Genomic DNA, 24,075 nt, shown 5'->3' with positions numbered 1-24,075 from the left:
CACTCGTTTGAAAGCCAATCCTTGGGAGGTGGTATTTATAAGCTTCTGCATATACCAAGTGGTGGCTCGGAATAGTTGGGGAACTGACCAGAGCAAACGTGAAAACAAATGGATAAGTTGCAACACACAGGACGCAGATGCTGTTGTTTTTCAAAATCAGTTTCAAATGGTGCTTCAGATGGCATTCCCTTCTGTCATTGGTCGATCTGGCTGTCAATCACCGCCTTGTTGCCATTTTGATTCCCCGCCCCCCTTTTCCCGTTGCTAACGGCGGGCGGCGTTGGCAGGGCGCCCGCCCGCTGATTGGCTGCTGGAGCTGTCCGTTAAACGCCCACCGTCGCTCTGAGTGGACAATCCCGCCGTCAATCACACGCGGACCGCCCCCACCCCCCCACCCTTTGCTCTCGAAGAGCGAGAAGCGGGCCCAACAATAACGCATTCAAACGCTGACGTTTCCGACCGATTAAAAACAACACAGCGCCTTTTCTCAATATGTGCGCAATACCGTTGCGCGGGGGAAAGGGGAGGAGGAAAGGGGGGGGCGGGACCAAGGTAGAAACTCCCGTCCGATTGGTCAACCGTCACCTGTCAAATGCGAGGCCTCTTTTCGAATTTTTTTTTTTTGTTGTTGTTGCGTTAAATGGCAGCTGGAGGGAATTGCGGTTGACCGAAGGAAGAAATAACCGACGATGGCGGGCGGACTCCCGTCAAGGCCGCGTGCGACAGATTTGAAAAAAAAACCGTTGACGGGCGAGCGAGGGCGGGAGGGCGAAAAGAGACGTCGGAAGGCGGCGGGCGGCTATTGGACGGCCGGCGGCGTTTGAATGAGTGTGCGGGGCGGCGATTGGCCGAGCGCTTGGCGGGACGGCGGTGCCCGGATGTCGGCCCTCCTTCCCCCCCTCTCTCCGCGGCGCGCGCGGTGTCGGTTATTGTTTGAGGGAGAAAGTGTGGGCGCCAGGCGGGGAGAGCGGATTTTAGCGGCGAAAACATGGTGAGTGGAGAATCGTGCCGGCGCCAGTAACACCTTCCCTTTCTCCCACCCCACCGCCATTATTGTTTTTCCCGCTCGAGGGGGGGAAGGGAGCTGTTTTTTTTTTCTCCTCAGCGGCGGCCGATGGCGCCTTTTTTTTTTGACAGGCGCCGTGTGAGAGCGCGGGGTAACCGGCCCCCGGGCTAAACCCTCTCTCCATCTCTCTATCTATCCTCCAATATATAACACACTCTATTATCGGAGTTAATATTGGGATGTGTCACTCCTTATATGCGAATTTTGCATTCATTCTCCCCGTCTGTCGAAATCTGCCCCCCCCCCCCCTCTCCTCCTCACATCTCGGGCCCTCGTCTAAATGTATTTCTTTCCCCCTCAGATGCGTGTTTAAAATGTTTCTTCCATGTGTATATATTGTGAGCCGGGCTGAAGGCGGCGGGGACTGCTTTTTTTTATTTATTAAATTGCTACAGGAGTTGTTTTTCCCTCCCTTTTTTTTTATTGCCTCCCTCCTCCTCCTCCTCCTCCCACTGAGGGAAGGTTTGCCTCTGACTTTGCCAACCCCCCCCCCCCCCTCCTTTCCACCAGTTGTTAGTGTTTTTGTTTTAAAAAGTGTGGTTTTGCCTTTTTTTTCCCCCTCTTTTTATTTTTATATATATATATTTATATATATATATATATATAAGTGCTGATCCCATTTGATTCCTGCCAGCTTAGTGGCTGCTCCTCTGGACTTGGCACTCCGACCCTCGAGTTCCCTCTGCCGAGCCCTTGGATGTTCAATTTGTTCAGCTCCCAACAAAAAGAATCGAATAAGTTACAAACCCCCCCCCCCCCCCACCCCACCCCAACTCGTTCAGCTGCCAAAAGTGCCCTGCTGATCTCATGTCCCGCCACAAATGGTTCACTGAAGCACCGGGAAAGAGAGGTTAAGGTGACAAGCTTGACCCTCTTTTGCTCTTTTCCTTCAGTTTGGACGCTTATGTCAGCTGGGTGGCGTGTGGAGTGTTTGTAAATGCCTGGACCCCTCGGCGTTCGATCAGTTTGAACTGTTTGTCAGCCGAAAATGAGCTTTTTTTGGAGCAGGCGGGGAGTCGAACTGAAATAAAGCAGGCATTTACTGAGCTCTTATTTACAGGAGAGGGTGGGAAGCTGCAACTTCAGATATTCCAATGCCTCGCGTGCCAGGGAATGAATTGTTCCCAAGTCCTTTGGGTTTGTCGTGCATTTTTATGTCCTATTTAATGAGCGAAAAGTCTTGCTTTTAGGCTGAATGACTCCAAACATTGAATGTACCCCTGTGTTTAAATGGCATTATTTAACCTGCATCTACTGCTGCCTTGAGTACTGTTGGCGAATCAAGAAGTGAGGATCGAATTGTATTTGAACTGGATAATTCAGCAGCTGAACAAACTTTACCTAGTTGTTAATATTTTATGGTCTTCAATTTAATGTTGCATCGTGACAGTCAACAGTAGATTCAGAACCAATATATGCTGGTTTATGTTCAATGTCCCATTCCAGTGTTCACTTGCTGAGAGGGGTATATAATTCATAGGCCAAAATACACATCAGTAAGTAAGACACAAGTTCAGATTGCTGTTTTTTCAGACGAATATACTTTGGAAACCAAAGCTTTGGTTAATCTCATGAAAGTGTGCATCATTACAGAAGTAGGATTGGAAATAATTCATTCCAGTGTGTTGAAAGTAGGCTCATTGTCTTAAAAGTTCTTTACAGATGCATTTTGCTTCCTGAATTTCTTGAATACTTTACATTTGGAAGACTGGACCAGTATCTCCAATTGTGAAGTGCCAGCATTGCATATTCACAGCTCCAGGGACCCGGGTTAAATTCTGGGTACTGCCTGCGTGGAGTTTGCAAGTTCTCCCTGTGTCTGCGTGGGTTTCCTCCAGGTGCTCCGGTTTCCTCCCACCACCAAAGACTTGCAGGTTGATAGGTAAATTGGCCATTATAAATTGCCCCTAGTGTCGGTAGGTGGTAGGGAAATATAGGGACAGGTGGGGATGTGGTAGGAATATGGGATTAATGTAGGATTAGTATAAATGGGTGGTTGATGGTTGGCACTGACTCGGTGGGCCGAAGGGCCTGTTTCAGTGCTGTATCACTAAATAAATAAAAATAATTAAAAGGTATTCTATATACCTTTTAATGGGGGTTTTGAATAGCATTTTTTTTTTTCTTAATTTGTTAAATTCCTTTTTTGTCTAGCCCAATAAAGATGTCGCTATGTTTATAAGATTCTAGCTTAGTTCTAGAGTGCTGCTGTTTCAACTAGAAATGTTGACTTTGCATCATGTGATGTCCCTAGTGAGAATTAAAATGCACCTTATGTCTCTTTCCAAAACTGACATCTAGTTTTTTAAAAAACTGCGCTGATCAATGCTTAATATAAATGTTCCTCATATTCAAATTTATAGTTTTTGGGCATTTGTAATAATGTGGGTCTTGTTGATCTAATGTGGAGCCAGAATATGTTAGCAGTCATTGTCTTATCAACTGCATGCAAAAGAAATTCTGTTTGGTGCATCATCGTTTTTTTTTGAGTAGCCCCACTGCATCCCTATAAACTAAAAATTCTTAATGATAGAAGTATCTGTTTTGTTGCAGCTTTTACTAGATGCATAGAAGTAGTTTAACTTGTGTTGCTGGTTTGTTTATTGTCCACTTTCTCGTTCTCTCCTGGCAGGCTGGCGGGAAAGCTGGGAAGGACTCGGGAAAGGCCAAGGCTAAAGCAGTTTCCCGCTCTCAGAGAGCAGGATTACAGGTAGGCTTTGTGTTCTGAATAGATTTCACAAAGGAGTAAAAGGCATTTTCAGAATTGGGACTAAATTTCCAAATAATTGAGACTCTATGCATAAAAATGAGTTATATAAAATACTTGCATTTGTATAGCACGTTTAACGTTCCATTTCGGGCAATTTTTTTATCAGTAAACCATGGCACTATTTCAAAGAAGAGCAGGGGTGTTATCACCACTGTCCTGGCCAATATTTGTCCCTTAATCAACATCACAAAAACAGATTACCACGTTGCTGTTTGTGGAGCTTGCTGTGTGCAAATTGGCTGCTGCATTTCCTATATTACAACACTTCCAAAGTACTTCATTGACTGTAAAGGCTTTAAGATGTCCTCAGGTCGTGAAAGGTGCTATAGAAATGCAAGACGTCTTGTATTCAGGGGTTGGCAGGAAAGTGGGGTTGAGGCCACAATCAGATCAGCCATGACCTTATTAAATGGCGGAGCAGGCTCAAAGAGGCTGAACGCCATACTCCTCCTCCTGATTTGTATGTTCGTAACAGCTGAATTCAGACCTTTATAATAGAGCAGCTGAGGATAATTTGGGATGAGGGCATTTCCCTGAAGAATGTGTTGTAATTGGCCTCCAACAAACCGCTGTTCTCCCAACGTATCGAGTACTAGCCCAGCCGTTCAGATGTTTTCCCATTGAAATCTCTTACTAGAGCTCCTTGATGCTATAACCATTTAAGATGTTGCATGTCAAGGACAGTTATTTCATTCAGGTCGCAAATGAATGTTTGCGTCAAGGCTGAGAGTTCTGGAGCAGTATTTCGAGAAGAATCTGAACAGAGCATCTGAGGTTATTGGCAATTAGATGTTATTGGTAGCCTACTTTTACCGATGACTGGAAAAAGGCTGATGGAGCAGCAACTGCTTAGGCTGGATGAATCCTGTTTTGGTGCTTAATTTTCCTCATGGGGCAGATACCACTGCAGTGAAATAGCTTTGCTCGTGTGGTAGTTAATTCTAGTCCACAGATCCTTCACCCTTTTGGGTTGTTGTCAAAGCCCAAAGTCTTCACTGTGCCCAGTACACTAAGCTGCTCAATGTCATTCAACTGTTGGTCACTGGTATCTAGGGTAGGGACCTGGCGGGGGTTGGGGGCGGAAAAATCAAGTGCAAGTATTTGTTGTTTAGCTTTATCTGCTTTGCACAATTGCCTGTTGCTTTTGGTGTTTTAGCATGCAGGTATCTCTGTTATTCCTTCACTGGATTTGCACCTTATTCAGAGGTATGCCTGGTGCTCCTTTTGGCACCCCTTCTATATTCCCCATTGAGTGAGGGATCTGATACAATTCTGATGGTCCATCGTACCAGTTGGCTATCCAGTCTCAGACTACACAGTCGGTACTTTGTCTGATCCACTTAGCACAGTAGGAGTGCTACATTATATAATGGTGGAGGTAAGATCACCAGCATGATGTGCATTAATACCCACATCACCTGACAATCCTAATCTTGCCCTTCAGGATTCAACCAGCTCCATAAACAGGAATACAGAGCCATTTTAAAATCAGAGTGACTCCTGACAGCACAGCCAAGTGCTGACATCGTCAGTGCATTCCAAGCCGTGCCCATGCGCAGAACGGTTTCTTCCTGCCAGTATGGTGCTGCGTATGCGCAGCCTACATCACCCGGCCTGCCACGACTAATTCGCGCATGTGCTCTCAAACGCCATCACATGGTGGAATGGGGCTGCTCGCTCCCCACTGCCTTTTCTCAGCCACTTGCTCCCTGCCTCGCCCTTCTCCCCCTCGGCCGCTCACTCCTGGCTTTGTGGCTTCCCCCGTTGGCTGTTCACTTCCTGCCGCGCTGTCCGAAGAAGTAGCAAGGTGGGGAGCAAGCGGCCAGGGGGCGATGGGGCAACACAAAAGCCAATGGCCAAGAAGAGGGAAGCGGTGAGGCCTGGAGCAAGCGGGTGGGGTGGGGAAGCAGGGAGCGAGCGGCCAAGGTGGGGAAGCAGCGAAGGCGGGAGCGAGTGATTGAGGGGAGAAGTGGCGAGCAAACGGGAGTGGCGAAGAGAAGAGCGATGGTTTCTATCTGAATTATAGCCCAGAACCCATTTACACTGCTGAGTAGTGCAAGAGAATAAACCACATGAATCTATTTCCCCCCAAACCAATATTTTAGAATAATAAGCATCATACAAAGAGCAAATTGAAAGATGCCTTACAATGATTATTTGGATCTGTACCCACATAGGTACTGCTGGGGATGGGATGAAGGCAGTGATCGCAGCTACTGTGGGGATTTGGGTTTAAGTCCGCGTTTGCATTTTGTGCCAAAGTGAGCTGTGCCACCTTTATTACTGGTAGCTGCCTGAGAGTCTAAGACAGTGACGTTTCAGTGGATGAGGCTGCATTTGCGCATGTGCTAGTACTGTGCCACCTAGTGGTTACGTTGTCAGCAAACGCAGCCTTTTAAAGTACCTTGTGTTCTTGCTTCCTCCAAATGTTCAGTATGGAGGAATGGGAGGCAGCGCATTAGGTAATTGGCTTCCTTGACTCTAGTTGACCAGAGCCATAAGACTTTCTGGAGTCAATGTTGAGAACTCCCTGGCCATTCCTGCCCAACTGTACATCATCAGTACCTGCTACAGAGTTCAAGTGCCAGCCAGTCACCCCATTCTTGGAACAATTCTAAATGGGTGATAAATGCAGCCTTACTCGTGCTGCTCAGATCTAGATAATCAGCTGTATATTAAAGTTATCTGGATAATGTCAAGCTACATTGTCTAGAAAATGATGAGTAATTACTACTGGCAAGTTCTGAAGGTGCCAATTGATCATACATAGGTAATCAATGTCCTCGAGAGGGAAGGAAAAATCTGCTTTGCTAGGCTCAGTATCTCTACATTTGTGATCATCTACCCATCTGTCACCATTATTCTGGCGACAAAGTATTATGAGTGGCCACAAAATTGGCAAGATTCCCCTTCCTGAAGTCATTTGTAGAACACTGAACTGTCTTGGTTGTGATCAGCTAACTTATATCAGATCTGGGGTGTTTCTGGTCTTTACATCTCAGCTGCTTACTTGATAAATTTATTGCGCTGTTTAAAGGTGGAGAGAGGAGAATTCTTTTGTGCAGTAACTAATGTGTGAATTAACGTTGGCATGGGCTTTTGTTAGATTGTTTTTCCAACATTCATAATTGGCTGAAGTACTTCAGGTAGGGTTGATTATTTTGTATATAGTTTCTGAAGGTTTGGAAAGTTGAGAGGGGAGAAAGAAAGTAGCATAAGATTTCTTGAGACTCATCCCTCCCTAAAATATGTGAAGCTTATGTGACTCTGCCAGGAAATGTGTTCTGCAAAGCAAAAGGCCCTGACAGTGGGAAGCAGCTAATAGATGCAGGTAATCTTTCAGCCTTTTCTGTGTAATTCAGAAGGTATTGTAGAAGTTATCTAAAGCTGATTTGAAATTTGGCGTCATCCCATATGATTGACTGCCATTTTCAAATTATTTTGACCAATTCAATAAGGAGCAGGTGTGGATTTGATATCTTGGCACGAGTAATCATAGAACTAGTATAGATTTTTAAAAATCTTATAGTGACTAGTCACAGTGGCACAAAGTTGTCTAAAGGTTTGGCCACAGTTGAACTTGACTGGTTTTACCCTCTTAGTCAGTGAGCCTATCCAGTGAGTAGCTAAACCAAGTAGGTCATCAAATTATTTTCTCTGTTGTTAGTCTGTAGAATTCTATTTCCCAAAAAGCAGTGGAGGCTGGGTCATTGAATTTATTCAAGGCTGAGTTAGGTAGATTTTTGATAGACAATGTAGTCGAAGGTTGTGGGAAGCAGACAGGAAAGTGAAGTTGCGACCATAACCAGATCAGTCATGATCTTATCGAATGGCGGAGTAGGCTCGACGGGCTGAAGTGCCTACTCCTGCTCCTATGTAAATTGCATTTATATTGTGCCTTTAACATAGTAAAACGTCTCTCAATGCATTATCATGAGCATTATCAATCAAAATGGCACCAAGCTGCATTGGAAAGCTTCCAAGTCTGATTTCCCATGTCTATCTTTTATAGAGTCATAGAGAGATACAGCACTGAAATAGGCCCTTCGGCCCACCGAGTCTGTGCCGACCATCAACCACCCATTTATACTAATCCTACATTAATCCCATATTCCCTACCACCTACCTACACTAGGGGCAATTTACAATGGCCAATTTACCTCACAGGGAGAACTTGCAAACTCCGCACAGGCAGTACCCAGAACTGAACCCGGGTCGCTGGAGCTGTGAGGCTGCGGTGCTAACCACTGCGCTGTCCTAATCCTGGGTTAGTTATTTTCGCCCAATCTGACAATTGGACTGTTATCTGGTCTGACCCCTAGGCGAAGGAAGGGAGAAAGCAGTTAAGCCTTTTCTTCCTGTTCCCACACGCACTGAATGTTGGATGATGCTTTTGTAGCCACATATCCTTCTAGAGCTCGTGATGAGTTCCTAGCTGAACGAGTCACTGAAGGTGACTGAGGACTCCTACCCCAGAAAAGGTAATGCCAATGTGGATTTATGAATGGGAAATCATGTTTGACAAACCTGTTGGAATTTTTTGAGGATGTTACGGTGGACGTAGTATACTTGGATTCTCAAGGCTTTTGATAAAGTCCCCCACAGGAAGTTGGTTAGCAAAATTTTTAAAGCACATGGGATAGGAGGTAATATACTGGCATGAATTAAGGATTGGTTAACAGGCAGAAAACAGTAGGAATAAACAGGTCATTCATGCGTTGGCAGGCTGTGACTAGTGGGGTACCTCAAGAATCAGTACTTGGGCCCCAGTTGTTCACAAAATATGTCAATGATTTGGATGTGGGGACCAAATGTAATATTTCTAAGTTTGCGGATAACAAAACTAGGTGGGAATGTGTTGAGGAAGATGCAAAGTGGCTTCAAGGGGATTTGGACAGACTTGGTGAGCGGGCAAGAACATGGCAGATGGAATATAATGTGGAAAAATGTGAGGTTATCCATTTTGGTACGTGGAACAGGGGTGCAGAGTATTTCTTAAATGTTAAGAGATTGGGTAGTATAGATGTACAAAGGGACTTGGGTATCCTGTCAATAAGTCACTGAAAACTAACTTGCAGGTGGAGCAAGCAATTAGGAAGGCTAATTGTATGTTAGCCTTTATCACAAACGGATTTGAGTACAGGAGTAGCAAAGTGTTGCTTCAATTGTATCGAACCTTAGTTAGACTGCACCTGGAGTACTGTGTTCAGTTTTGGTCCCCTTACCTTAGGAAGAATATTATTATCATAGAGGAGTTCACCAGACTTGTTCCCAGGAAGGCGGGACTGTCCTATGAAGAGAGATTGGGGAAACTGGGCCTGTATTCTCTAGAATTTCAAAGAATGAGAGGTGATCTCTTTGAAACCTACAAAATACTTAAAGGGATAGACAGGTGTCCGGCAAGCCCCCCACCTGCCAAGAATGAGGAAAATTAATTTCGCCACATGAACATTGATTTTGGACTGTTCGTGGTGAAGAAAGAACTTGCTTTAAAAAAAAAACAATTGGAGACTTTGGCTGGAGAGAGACATTAGCATATCAACAGACAAGTAACTTCAAAGGACAAAGGAGCTATTCCCTGCTTCAATTAAATCCACAGTGGACTTTTGATTACCAGACGTTGAAGCATTCCAGGTTAACAACTAAGATGGCCGAATACACAAACCGACGTGGTCAGGCCAGTTTAGTCACATGACTGACTGTTGGGGTTTCTTTGGAATTTGTACTTCCAACAGGGAATTTGAACTCTAACTTTTTTTTCTCCTGGACTGAGAACACCTCTCCCCTGTCTGCTCTCATCTCGCACTCTCCAGCTTCAGAAACGATTGAAGACATGAACCCCAAGAGAGAAAAGTCTCCTACAGTTAACAAGGTTTAAGAAGAATACAGGGCCCCAATGAAAATTAAGAGCTGTCTACAATCAAGGACTCTACGGCGAGCTGGAAACAGAAACAGTAACAAGAAATGCACATTTTATTTTTCTTCTCTTTTCTGTCCCTATTTGCATGTGTGTATTGCATGTGCATGTTAGCATGGGCGTGTTGTATATCCGTAGGAGTTAACTGTATTAGAATTTAAGGTTTAATAACTTCCCCTTTTCTTTAAACATGATGAAAACCTGGTGTGCTAATTTCTTTACCTTTACAATTGGAATGCTGTGAACAAGGATTCACAAAGGGGGAGCTCAAAACACTGTTTAAAATTAACCCCTGTTACAATAAGACCAAGTGAAGACAGTAAAAGACCCCTCGACACTTTTCTCAGCTGGTCGTAACACCGGGTAGATGCAGCTAAGATGTTTCCCTTGGTTTGGGGAGTCTAGAACCAGAGGGGCAATTTCAAAATAAGGGGGAAGCCACTTAAGACCAAGATTAGGAGAAATTTCTTTACAGAGGGTTGTGAATCTTTGGAATTCTCTACCACAGAGAGCTGTAGAAGCTCAGTCATTGCATATGTTTAAAGTAGTGATTGACAGATTTCTAAATACCAATGACATAGGGATATGAGGATAGTGTGGGGATTGAAGTGGATAATCAGCCGCGATCATATTGAATGGTGGAGCAGGCTCTGAGCTGAATGGCCTACTCCTCCTATATTCAGGAAGAATGGGTAGAGGGGATATTAATCTTGTTGAATTGCTTGTTTAGAATTACTAGTGTAAGTGAACACCCATTGATATTTTTCAGGCTCCTGTATTTTAAGTTAGTTTCTGAAAGTTCTGTGAAGTGGTTCAAATTTTATTCCGAGGTGTAATAAAACTGTGGTGTACTTCCTGCAGTGTTCTCAGTGTCTGTTAATTTCCATGTTTAAATTGGGAATGTTAGGCATGCTAACACTTTCACCCAATGTTGCAAGGTACTTTTGATTTGCTTCTGTAGTTGGTATGATTTACATCTCTGCATCTGTTGCCATTTCTCCAGGCAAACCAGATGAAGATAGGGGAATTTGCATAAAGACGCTAGTCCCATTGTAATAGAAATAGGCCATTCATTCCCTCAAGTCTGTTTCACTATTTGATTCGATCATGGTTAATCTGAATAGATTCTATTTATCTGCCTTTCCTCCATCTCCCTGGTACCCTTCCCTGACAAAATTATCGTTCTCTTAAATTTCAGTTGATGTAGTACCCACAGCCTTTTGGGGGGGAGGAATGGTAAATGTAGAATTATTGAAAGGTACGGAAAGGAGGCCATTCAGCCCACAATGCCTGTGTTAGCTCTTTCAAAGAGTTATCAAATTAGTCCCACTGTCCTGTTCTTTCCCGATAGCCTTGCAGAATTTTTCTTTTTAAGTATTCAATTCCTTTCTGTAAGTTACTAATGAAGCTGCTTTCACCACCCTTTCAGGCAGTGTGTTTCAGGTCATAGCAATTTGCTTCTGAAAATTTTCTCCTCAATTCTCCCTCTCTTCTTTTGTCAGTTACTTAAATCTGTTGTCTGGTTGCAGACCTTCCTACCAGTGGAAACTGAGTACATAGCGAAACATCAAATCCTCTCAATTTTCAGCAACCCCCCCCCCCCCCCCCATCTTGACCTTCTCTGCACTGAGGAGAGTACGTAACTGGTCCCTCATTTCTGGTACCATTCAAGTCTCTGGCTTGCACTCACTTTGTGTCCAAAGGCCTTGACAGCCTTCCTAAAGTGTGGTGGTCAGAATTAGACATGATATTATAGCTGAGACCTTTTTTTAGTGAAAATGGACTAAATGCTGTGCAGAAATATAAAGGGGTTTGCATAGAAAGAAAGACCATTGAAAGATTGTTAAATAACATTTCCATCTAATGTTTTTAAACTATGATTTTTTTTGTGTACCTTTTTGGGTTACTCAAAGCAATGAAAGTGGCAAACCTTTGTGAAGCCAACTTCTGTAAAATCTTGAAGTTAAAATGCAACAGTCAAAATCAATTACAATGCCTGCAGAAATTTATTTTGCATTTTTGACTTGGATTTGAGGCAAAATCGTCTTTAAATGGAAAAGGGGAGGCTGTTCGCTGGTATTTCTGTTGACAGTTCAAATTCATTGGCTAGGATTCAGTATTGCTGCCTATGGAACAATTATTCCAGCCAGAGTTATGATCCCCAGGAGAGAATCTTGGAGTTTGACAATGAGGCAGTTGGAGAAACTAGGTGAAATTTAGCAGCCAGTTTTTGAAAGACTTGTGCTTTTTAAAAAAAAAAAAAAATCTTAGACCATAGCTTGATATGCAACATTTGAACTGGAAGACCTGTGTAACAGTGACAAGTACCAGTGGATGGTGTATTCCTTGCTTAGGAGGTGTACACTCTTGTGTCTTTTGACTAGCGTGACAGAATACCAAGTGAAAGCTTTCTTCTAGTTTCCTGTAGGTCGCATTCATAGGCATTTGAAGACTCGTACCACTAGCCATGGACGTGTAGGTGCCACAGCTGCCGTGTACAGTGCAGCTATCCTTGAGTATCTCACTGCTGAGGTAGGTGATGGAGTTTCTTTTTCAAAAACTGCATATTTTTGGTTTAATTGAGAAGCGTGTGAATGAAATCAAGGCAACAAAATATCTGCCTATTTAATTTTTGACATTCCTGATTACCCTGATGTAAAGTACTTGGACTTTTGCACACAAACTTGCATTTATTTCTATAGCATTCTTCATATGCAGGAAGACTTAAAAGCAGTTTACAGTGAAAGCAGCGAATAGTGTCTGCTGAGGAGCAGGGAGAAATGGATGTAGTTCGGGTAAGGGATTAAAGGTTGTAGAGGAGAGATTTTCAAGAACTGCGTAGGATATGATGCAGAAATATCTTGGCAGGAAATTCCAGAAAGCAGCATATATCAGTGGTTTGGACTTGAATGTAGGGGTACGATCCGAAATTGGCCATGTGGTGATCAAAGAAGAAAGCTTTCTACAGTCTGCACTTATCAGGTGGCTGGAATAGTGGCAAATGGAGGTCAGTCTGGAAAAGTGTTATTGCATTTGGGGAAGGCTAACAAGGCAAGGGAATAGGTAGGATACTGAAGTGTATAAGAGCCTTGGAGTGCATGCCCACAGATTCTTGAAGGTGGCTGGACAAAAGGCTCTGGGGATACTTGCCTTTATTGGCCAAGGCATAGCATATAAGAACTGAGTTTATGCTGGAACTGTATAAAACACTGGTTAGGCCACAGCTGGAGTACTGTATGCATTTCTGGTCACTACACTATAGGAAAATATTGCATGAGAGAAAGTGCAGAGGAGATTTGAGGATATTGCCTGGACTGGAGAACTTTATGCTTGCGAGGAGTCACTGAAGTAGTAGGGTTGGGTGAGGCTATGGAGGGTTGTCGAGTTTGAAGATGTTGGCGGAGTGTTGGTTTTATTTCCTCAGCCTTCATTCTCCCAGCTACTCCTGAAACCTGGAAATCTGGGGAGCTCAGCCTGGTAAACACCCTATGTTTGCAGCAAAACCTGTGTTGCAAAAACAAATGCTATTGCTGTTGGAATTGTTATTTTGCTATATAGATGCTTTTATTTTAGCTTTACTTAGCTTCTGAACAGATTTTTTAAAAACTGTGAAAGCTACCTTGCTAACTTGCTATTCCATAGGTGTTGGAGTTGGCAGGAAATGCATCGAAGGACCTGAAAGTAAAGCGCATCACGCCACGTCACTTGCAGTTGGCCATCAGAGGTGATGAGGAGCTGGATTCGCTGATCAAGGCAACCATTGCTGGTGGTGGTATGTGTCAACTTTGTACCGAGAGAGTGTTTTTCAGGGCAACTGCTGGTGTGTGAATCGAGCTGAGATGAACACGTGCTTTTAAGTATTTAATGTTGGCGGAACTGCCTGAGCAATTTAAGGGAAAGTCATAACATCTGTGAATTTTCTGTAAGTGGGAGCAAACTTAAGGTGATGCTGGAACTTTGGAGTCTAATAGTTAACTCATAATCTTCATTATCTTAATATGACCGTATTTGCATTATTAACATTTCATCTGTAGTCTGTTATTGACCATGTTAATTATGCTGATTTTATTTTTACTTTTACCTACATCGGGAATTATACAGTTGACTCATTGGTGAAAAATATTCTTTGAATTTAACATCAACCTGGTCTAAATTTATTGACTGACCTAAATTGTAGAATGTTCTTAAACCCAGTGCACTACCTGCATGAAGAGTTTTTTTGTGTATTCTTGAGTATGGTGCACTTCGACAAATGAATAGCCATTTGAGTAGCTCTTGAGCTGGCCTCATGCTAAAGTGGTGGGTGCATTTTTTTAATAACTCCAAATGCGATATCAAGTAGATGGTCTGTTAGATTAGAAACTTGATGAAGATTATGCATGCTGTTCATCTCTCTGCTTTGGATATATATCATGGCTATTGTGCATTGGTTACTTTTCATCCATGCTTTTACATCAGAAAATCCTGCATTAGAAATTCAGTGAAGATTCAGATATCTATCTCTGCACTGAAAGAAGAAATTTACATTAGCTCAGGTTAATGTTTTTTTGTCATGAAGGTATGCATACTGGCTGCTGAGTGGTAATTGGGTGCAGTGATATTGTTTTTTCCGATATCTCTTCTCTTTAAGTTGACTTGTGTTGGATGTGTTTTTAAAGAGTGCTGGTTGCCCAGTCTTGAATGTCAGTGAGTGTCATGAATGGTGAGAGCACTCCAGTCCAGCTTGATCTGTACACCTATCTCTAGCAAGGTATTACTTTATCTAAAGGAATGGCTGCCCTGACCAATGGATTCAACCTGGAGCTTTGTTTACCTCATCTTCCATTTGGTGTGTAGATATAATGTGCTTAATATGCATTATAATTGCAATATTAAAAGGACACCTTTATTTAAAGAAGGAAAGTGGAGAGAACATTTGTTTGAGGAGCTGGTAAACCAACTTCCTTTGGAGAAGTACTATAAAGACCATTTGCTGATTTTGTTTTTTGTACCTGTTGCTGGTGGAAGACGTATTTTGTCAGGGAGGGAAATCATTAGAGTCCCTACTTCTGAATGTTATCTCTTATGAAAAATACACTTGAATGTCCATTGAGGACAAAATTAGGCTCTGTTTTAATGCCTATTCTAAATGAATAGCATGCTAATATTCTAAACTTTTCATGAAGTGTGACTGCCTGGGTTAGGTACTAGCTGTGGAACTTATACCCAGCACGATGGTATCTTGGAAGTTTTTGAAAGATTTTTAAAATGTGAAATATTAACTTTTTAGTAGCTGCACAAACACTTATTCAGGTTTCTTAACTTGGCTTCCTCTTTCCTGGCCGTCCGCACCATCAGTGACCTATCACAAAAAAGGTTTGCTCATCTATTAGAGCAAATCCATCAGTTCCTGGGAATTCCAATCTGCAGTGGCATTCCTCTGGGATACAGAAGGCCTTTTCCTATAAAATAGGTCATGGAGGAGCTGAAGAGAGTAATTGTAAAGAAAAAAGCAGGCCTTAGTGAGGCAAGAAATGACATATTATGAGTCATTAAGGTGTCCCAGCTTTTTATATTTGAAGCTCTTTGAATTGTCTTCTCCCAAATAATTTTAGCAGAATTATTTTTTCCCTTTTCTTGAGTGTTAATGATCGAAATATAGCAAAGACTCTTAGCTAGTTTGTAAATCCTGTTCAAGCAATCTTCAACCTGAAGTTCTCAATCAACGGAAATGTTTCAAATGTATGGAAGGTACTTGATTTTAACTAGTATCGGTTGGACAGTGGGACTCATTGTATATAAAATATTAGATCGTAATTTTGTAAGCTTGTATCTGATTGCTGTTTCCATCATAATTGTTTATTTCCCATTGTGTAAAGTTTTAACTGCTGTATGTTGGCCTTTTAAAGCTGTGGGGAACATTCCCATCTCCTAGAATGATCATGAAGTTTATTGGGGGTGTGAGGAGAGAGGAGTTGAGGGCTGCATTTTGCATGAAACTGTATATACTTGAAGCTATTTTGAGATGTTGGATTTGCACCTTTTATTTTGGCTTTCTCTTGCAGGTGTGATCCCTCACATCCATAAGTCTCTGATTGGGAAGAAGGGACAGCAGAAAACTGCATAAAGCCCAGTTTTGAACCTACCCTCTTCCTCCCTACTGTCGTACTGTAATTTGGACAGAAAAAAACCTGGGGATACTTGGCATATTTTTTTTAAAAAGAGTAGTTAAAATAAAATGGGAAGAGTTTTAGGAGATTACTTTAGTGTTCAATATATCCGAGAGACCTGTTTGTATGTCCTACAGTTTAGATTTGAAGCTGTATGAAAATGTAACTAGAAAATACAGCAGTTTGTCAACAGCTAGGTTACGTAAGTGTGTTTTATACAATAAAACAATTCATAAAACCATTTTTTAAAAATCTTGTGTTTACCGTGTGTCCTTTCAGAAGTTTGAAGTAATTACTAGGGAAGGTTGGAAGCAATTGGGGAGTAAATGTTTTCCTTCTAAGTAATTTTATATAATTGACTTTTCAATGCTTACGTTAGTTGAAGTGCAATAAAACACTGACTGAATTGAATGGCTAAAGATTTGGGGATAAATTTGTATTTTGGTTTTAATGTCTTGATTGCATTTTAAAACCTGTACTTCATTTCATCAGTTACTTGGTCTGAGTAGCAAGAAATTCTTTGCTTCTGTATTGTGTGGTAAGGCTACGATTCTTGAGATATTGTTTGCTGTGCTGCATACTTTTCCCAGATGAATGACTTGTTCTTTGTCTCATCAATACTATTATGGTTAGTACTCTGATCTTTACATAATATGAAATACCACCATACATGGACTTCACTAAAATAAAGACAAAGATTTCCCAGCAACTCAACTAATAGAACTCCTTGGCTCAGCCTTCTATAGTCGAGCTTTTTATTTTAGAACTCCAAACTTGGCACCATTTAATCATTAATTGTTGTCTTCTGCTCCTTTTTAATTTGATGTCCTGCATAGTATCTCAACGTTTTACACAAAGTCCCCCACTGTTGGGTGAATGAGCTCTTCTCTGCCTCGCCTATCATGGCAGCTGCTGCTGAACAACTCTTGTGACAGGACCTATCAAACTTGTAAAGGATTGTAAGCATCAGCCTGCATTTAACTGCTCAATGATGCAGTATGTTGGCTACTTTGCTCACCCTCTGTGCAAGATAAAATTTCCACTACTTCAGAATGCTATATATAATTGTCTTTTCACACTGAATGCTTGGTTCTGAGGTGGGGTGGAACAGCTGCTTTTCTTCCCCTTCAGATGAGCCCACAGCAAACTTCTGTCGGGGATTACATTCTCCCATGATTTAATGACTAGCCCAGGCTGCATTTACCCAGTCGCAGGTGGGATTGCCAATTCGTTCTGGCTTTATAGAAGTATAGCTGTAGGCCATGCTATGTGATTGTGGTGTTCTTGGCATTTATAATCTCTGCCTGATAAGATTACATAAGTAAAGTCACAACTCTAGCAACTACATAAGTGCATTTGTAAACAGTTGCAGATTCTGTCCTACTTTGTAAATGGTTTGATGTGGCACAACTGCAACACATCATTGAATAAGTGGGATACACAAATTGGATCAGAGGACAAGGTGGCGTAATTATACCCATTTGAGCACTTCATTTAAAGTTTTTTGTGTGCAAGGGTGAATCTCTTTCCTAGTTGTGTTGTAATGAGAGTTGTAACTATGTTGGAATGATTTCCTGGAGTGCTGCACTGATATCCAGAATGTTCTGTATAATTTTCTTGTAAATTTTGCAGTAATTGAAAATAATTGATTTGGAAATGGTGACCTAAAGCTGAGGATGAGCAAATGGGCGTTGGCCGTTTCCTTTTTGAGACAGAAACTTTGAGAGAAACTGATGGGTGATCAATTCCAAGGAAGGTTAGTTAGAAGGACAAATGGCCTCATCTCTACTTAGCCCAGAAAGCAGGAGTTTTTTAAAGACTTTTTCTTGGGTTGGGCTTGTTTTCTCCTTGTCAAAATCCCTTTCTTCTAAACTATTCAATTGTCTGTAATTTTATTGCTTGCTTTAGTGGTTCTGCTGATCAATTTGTCTGTGCCTGAAATGAGTTTTCAATTTACTTCTGATTTTTTAAAATACCTTTTGTAATTAAAAATGCATTATAGTATTGTGCTCATGTTAGTGCTCTAGAGTACTTCATTGGAGAGCTAAATGAGTCGCATGCAGTGGAGAGGTGGCAGAAAGCCATAGAATAATAGAATGGTCGCAGCACAGAAGGAGGCCACTTGGCCCGTCATGTCTATGCCAGCTCCACTCCTCCTCGCAGCCCTGCAAATTTTCTCCTTTCAAGAGCGGAGATGGTCCACCCTCTCCCATTTTATGCAGCAAGTGGTTCGGACCTGGGATGCCCTGCCAAAGAACGTGGTGAAGGCATACCTAACCATGAGAGAGAGCTGGAAATTATCTGAAGAGAGCATGTATTTAAAATGTTTCTGATAGGCTTTCAAAAGCAGGGTTGAAGCAGAGTTCCTGTGTGTGCTGATGGGGAAGGAAATTACATGGGGTTGAGTAGCAGAGTCATTGTGTATTGCCTGAAATCAGTTTGCAGGGTCAGTCAGGGACTTGTTGATAGCTGTTTTTGCATTTAAGCTGGCGAAAGATTCATCTGAGACATCATGGTTTTTCTCTCCTCCTTCCAAATGTGTGGGCTTTCTATAGGCAGTCAAAAGATGTTTCAAACTTTGGATCCTTGGCGTCGGTTTGGACAGCTACAACCTGGTGGGTGGGGTTTGTACTTTAAAATAACTTGAGGTTCAGTGGTAGTAAATGAACGGAAACTTAGAAATAGACAAGGTTCATTGAGAGTTTCTTGATGTGCCCAAAGCCAGAGAGGCATGGCACTTTTCTGTAAACTTTGCGACTAGGAATCCACTAGATTATGATGTTTATGGCACAGAGAGGATGGGCCGAAGGGCCTGTTTCTGTGCTGTATAACTCTTATGACTCCAGCGACCATGGCTTCACTTAGTTGGGATAAAATGAGCAGTAGCTTCAGCATTACTGACTTCCACAATGGCTGAATTTAAGAGCACAAAAATGCCTCCATTGTGATGCCAAATGTATGAAGCTATGCAAAGCAGCGGATTCCAACCTGTAGTGTTAGCGGGGGCAGCAATTAACTTTGGTGAACACTCCTCAGTTCAGGACGGGGAAACATTAGTCAGGATGTTCACCAGGTAAGGGAATTCGCCTTCCATAAACCTCCGTCAAGCAAAGTTTAGATAAAAACTTCTAAAAAGGAGAGCTAGCAGTATTTATGTACTGACAACACGATTCTCATTCCATGCATGATTCATTCCAACTGAAGTCTGTTAAAACACTCAGAAGTACTATGGTAAAGTGGAAATCTATTACAGGCTCTTGACAAACTTGCTAGTGGGGTCATTAGTAGCGTATTAAATTATTTTGATTGGCCTACTTGTCGGCTTTATATTTAGAAAATGTATAAATGATTTGTCGGTGGTATAAACTCATGCCTATTCCACATTAGGAGCTGAAACCACTCGGAAACTTCAAGCTAAAAAAACTTTGCCGCCCGTTTGGCAAAGTGCTGAGAGAGCCTACCTATGTTCCCTCCCTATGCGTCTGTATTTGTCCCCTCCTTATGAGTTCCTAGGTAGTGGTATGGTTAAGTATAATAACTCACATTATAGTGTTCCTTCTATCATTATAAAACATCACAAGCAGTTTCCCCCAATGGCTCTTATTTATGGCACTGAGTAGTTAAAGCCATAAAGCAGGAAGGCTCCTGGTTCCTTCAAAATGAAACTGGCAGGTGGGAAGAAAAGTTAGCAGAGGAAAAAATTGCCATCAATATGAATTAGATTTCTGCAGTCAAACACATGCCGCTGCTCTGCATTTGTTCCTTCCTAGAAGCTGCAGTGTTTTTTTATTTGTCGCCAAGTGCCCTCTGGATTCGCGGCTCCCGTTACTGAGACACAACCTGAGGAAGAAATCCGTTCTCGCAAGTTCAAACTGTTGCGTTTCTCCGGATTGTTAATGATGGGGATTTGAATACTTTTGTATTTGGGGCATTCAGAGTTGCCAACAAACACTTCTAAATTAAGTGCAGAGTGAAGTTATAATTCTGTCCCAAGAATGTACTTCAGGCATGACCTCTGAAAACAGCCAGTACTGAAGCAATGTCTGCGACATCAGCCATCTTTCTGACTCTAAGTAACATTGTTAATTTAATTAGTTTTATACTCTGGCTTCATGTGCACAAGGAACTGGGATCACACTACCCAACATGTTCTCTTCCCCCCCCCCCCCCTTATTTTTTATCTCGAGTAAAATTTGTGCCAGACCACAACAACTAATATAGCACCTTTTAAAATGGCTTTTCAACAGAGTAAAACATCCCAAGGCACTTTGCAGTAGTGTTGCCAAACAAAATTGGACACCGAGCCACATAAGGAGATATTAGGGCCGATGCCCAAAAGCTTGTCCGACGTAGCTTTTAAGGGATCGTCTTAAAGGAGGAAAGGGAGCTGGGGAGGACTGGGAATGGAATGCTAGAGCTTGGGGGCCCAGGAAGCTGAGGGCATAGCTGCTAATGATTAAAATCAGGAATGCGCAAAGAGGCCAGAATTGGAGAAGCGCAGAGACCTCGGAGGGTTGCAGGGCTCCGCCATTAATTAGATCAACTTAATCGACTCAATGCTCGATATTATCGGTTGGTATTGTTTCTGATTCCGGGCAGTTCTCAGTGCCACCACAAGGTGGCAGGTTTTAACCACGACCAAAAACACCGGGCAGTCTTTCATCCTGCTTGCATTGGGAATCGAGGGGTGGGGGAGCCGGCGGATAACGCCGGATGCATCCGCCCGCAAATCCCACATCGTGATGTCAAGTCCGTAGTTAGTCGGCAGCAACGGGCAAGCACCAAGGTGGTGCTATCGCCCCGATGCAACAGGAGTGCATTTGCATGCAACTGCTAGCAATTCAATAGAGGATGGGAGGCTGGAATGAAATGGATTATGGGCAGCCCCTAGGTCTGTCCCAATATCTCTCTCTGTGGCTCGGTGTCAAATTTAGTTAGATAACGCTGCTGTAAAGCACCTTGGGGTGCGACAAGAAAGATTTTTCTATCAGGAAAGGCTGAACGGGGTGGGAGACTTATTTCTTTCTCGAGAAATGAAAAGGCTGAGGGGGGTGACCGAATAAAATTATGAAGCTGGATAAACACGTGAGGGAGACAGGACTAGAAGGATGTGCTGCTGGGGTAAGATGAATTAGGGTGGTGGGACGCTAGTGCAGTTTGCTAGTAGAGGGTTCAAACTAACTTGTCAGGAGGTAACATATTAGAGAGTAAAAACAAGTTGCACAAAGATATTGGAGCAACAGAGCACGGGAGTAAGAAATGGTAAAATATTTAAGTGGAGTATGTATGTGAACGCACAGAGTGTGGTAAATAAGGTTGGTGAGATGCAGATAGCCACACGGGCATATGATATCACAAGAGACCTGGCTCAAACCAAGTACCTGGCTGGGTACTAAATATTCCTGAATACAAGGGTCTTCAGAAAAGTTAAGGAAGGAAAGAAAGGAGGAGGGGTTGCAGTATTGATTAGCGAGGATATTACAGTGCTGGAGAGAGAGAATGTCTGAGAGGAGTCAAGGACAGAATCTATTTGGTTCGAGCTAAGAAATAATAGAAATGTCATTACACTACTGTGTATTCTATAGGCCATCAACTAGCAGGAAAGATATAGAGGAAGAAATTTGCAAGGAAATTAGAGGGGTGTAGGAATTATAGAGTAGTTATAATGGGGGACTTTAATGATCCTAATATAGACAGGGATAGCAGTAGTGTAAAGTGCAGAGAGGAGGAAGAGTTTCTGAGGTCTGTTCAGGAGATTTTCCCAGAACGGTATGTTTCCAGTCAAACAAGGAAGGAGGCATTGATGGACCTGGTTCTGGGGAATGAGGTGGATGAAGTGAATCAAGTGTCAGTCGGAGAACATTTAGGAAACAGTGATCATAATATCATAAGGTTTAGGTTAGCTATGGAAAAGGACAAAGAGCAATCCAGAGTAATTGGGGGAGGGGGGGGGGGGGGGGTAATTTCAGTGGTATGAGATCAGATCTGGCCCAGGTAGATTGACGGGCAGAACTGTAATTGAACAATGGGCTGCCTTTAAAGAGGAGATGGTTCGGGTGCAGTCGAGGGACATTCCCACCAAGGGGGAAAGGTCAGACAAACAAAACTAGAGCTCCCAAATGACACAAGAAGTAGAGAGTAAGATGAAGCAGAAAAGGGTGCGTATGACAGTTGTCAGGTTGATAATATATAAGTGAGAATAAGGCTGAATATCGAGGGTTCAGAGAAGAAATGAAAAGAATTAAAAGCAAGAAAGAGAATATGAGAAGAGGAAGGCAGTTAACATAAAAGGGAATCAAAATAAAGCATACAGTATCCAGGGCTTTGTTAATCGGGGCATAAGAGTGCAAGAGCAAGGAAGTTATGTTGAACCACTACTTTGGCCTCAGCTGGAGTATTGCGTCCAATTCTGGGTACCACACTTCAGGAAACATTCAAAAGGGAATACGACTGTTAGATGAAAAGAAAGAATGCAGGGTACTGTTGACAATAATCACTGGGGGGATTTTAGAATACAGAATTTAATAGCACATAACAAAATGACAGGCAGGAAAAATCAAACTTCTCCAATGCTCCTGGTAGCAGCCAAACCATCCTAACTCGAGACTTCCTTCCTGCAGCCATATCATTTCCTGGTAGAGGCGAAAAGCCCCCACGAGATTGTACACACAAGGTCCCCATTGCTAAATGAAGTACTACTGCATTTTAAATAAACTTTTAAAGATGAACACACCTATTACTGACAGATGACCACAAATACAAGGGTTCTGATGGGTCACTGACCTGAAACGTTATCTCTTGCTTCTCTCTCCACAGATGCTACCAGACCTGCTGAGTATTTCCAGCATTTCCTGTTTGTGTTTCAGAATTCCAGCATCCGCAGGATTTTGCTTTCATTACCACAAATTGAAGAGTGCGCTTTCTAAGTTGCTTTTTTTTTTTTGCGGTCAGCTTTGATTTTTTTTGGACAATTACAGTGCAATTACTTTGAGGTTGCCTTGGGATCAAAAGACTGAGATTGCTTTGAGAAGGTAAGGGCTGGAGACCCACCTGCCCCCTTCCCCATTATCTCCTGAGTGGCTCTCAACAGAGTCAGGGCTTCAGTAACACTGGCTTGATGCTTTGGGACAGATTTGCGACCGAAGGGTTTTAAACAGTCCATATTACACTGGGCGCCACCAACACCTGACGCGTGAGTTCTGGCTGAGCTGTGTGCACTTGAGGAAGAGAGTTCCAAAGACTCTCAACCCTCTGAGAGAAAAGAATTCCCCACATCTCTGTCTAAATGGGCGACCCCTTATTTTTAAACAGTGACCCCTAGACTTGCCCTCGACCGCTTCATTTCTCTGAGCTTTTGCTTCAGAGCTGGCTGTAAGTTAGACATCCAAACCGCGCGGCTCCCTCTACAGGGCAGCTGGGACGAATGGGGTGCACAACTGGGTGCCTACTTAGTTAAAGTAATTGAAGTGTTGTTAAATTAACAACACAGCCCCGGAACTAGGAAGTGTCAATTGGAATAGTGAATTCAACGTCCAATCAGCTAAAAAGAAATAAAGATCAGGAAAGAAAGATGGGATTAAGAGACAAAAGGACAAAAATTAAATGTAATGTTAAAAATAATTACCTTTTTTTTTGAAAGCCCCAACATCGATTAAGGAATGAGAATCCACACTTGTAAAAGTTATTTTTCAGTGCCAGAGGGTTTGTTTGGCAGTAATTAAGACTTACCACACTGTTAAAAGGGTACTTAGACTGGAATGGGCATGCTCTAACTTTCTGGGGCTAGATTAGTCCGTATCGACTATCCAAGTGCAGGAGTGTAATGGCGTTTAATACATATGAATGGGCAGTCAGATGGCAAGATGCTGCTCTTGCGCAGGAGTGAAGCGAGCGTGGTCAGAAAGCTCTGGATTTTCACTTCGTACTGCGCATCTGTGCTCGCCTGAAGTTGCTGTCCGATTTGTGCTTAAATAACAGTGAGTGCCATTAGTCTAACCAAGGGTTGTCCAATCTTTTCACGTGTGGGGGCCACATTACAATTTTTGTCTTATATAGGGAGTTAGTGAGACAATTTCAGAATGATAAAGGCATAAAAAATTTATCTTACTATTAATCAAAACAACAACAAATGAGCATTTTTGTGAAGAAGCTTTAAATGAGAAGATTAATTTAT

General features: G+C 42.5%; 1 protein-coding gene across 1 annotated transcript; it reads left to right on the top strand.

Annotated features, from left to right (window-relative positions):
• The first annotated feature begins 880 nt into the window (after positions 1 to 880).
• LOC137357204 (histone H2A.V) lies at positions 881 to 16,154 on the top strand. Its single transcript, XM_068023363.1, has 5 exons — positions 881 to 991; positions 3,699 to 3,776; positions 12,172 to 12,285; positions 13,396 to 13,525; positions 15,798 to 16,154. The coding sequence occupies exons 1-5, from the start codon at positions 989 to 991 to the stop codon at positions 15,857 to 15,859; spliced, it is 387 nt and encodes a 128-aa protein (XP_067879464.1). The 5' UTR covers positions 881 to 988; the 3' UTR covers positions 15,860 to 16,154.
• The last annotated feature ends 7,921 nt before the right edge of the window (positions 16,155 to 24,075 follow it).

The sequence above is a fragment of the Heterodontus francisci genome, chromosome 47 (genome assembly GCF_036365525.1).
Source record: "Heterodontus francisci isolate sHetFra1 chromosome 47, sHetFra1.hap1, whole genome shotgun sequence".
In the NCBI taxonomy this organism is placed as follows: Eukaryota; Metazoa; Chordata; class Chondrichthyes; order Heterodontiformes; family Heterodontidae; genus Heterodontus; species Heterodontus francisci.
This window is presented reverse-complemented; position numbering and strand designations above follow the sequence as displayed.

Coding starts and splice junctions, on each gene's coding strand:
- LOC137357204 (XM_068023363.1), top strand. Junction 3,777..12,171: donor CTCAGAGAGCAGGATTACAG/GTAGGCTTTGTG, acceptor GCTTTCTTCTAG/TTTCCTGTAGGTCGCATTCA. Junction 12,286..13,395: donor TTGAGTATCTCACTGCTGAG/GTAGGTGATGGA, acceptor GCTATTCCATAG/GTGTTGGAGTTGGCAGGAAA.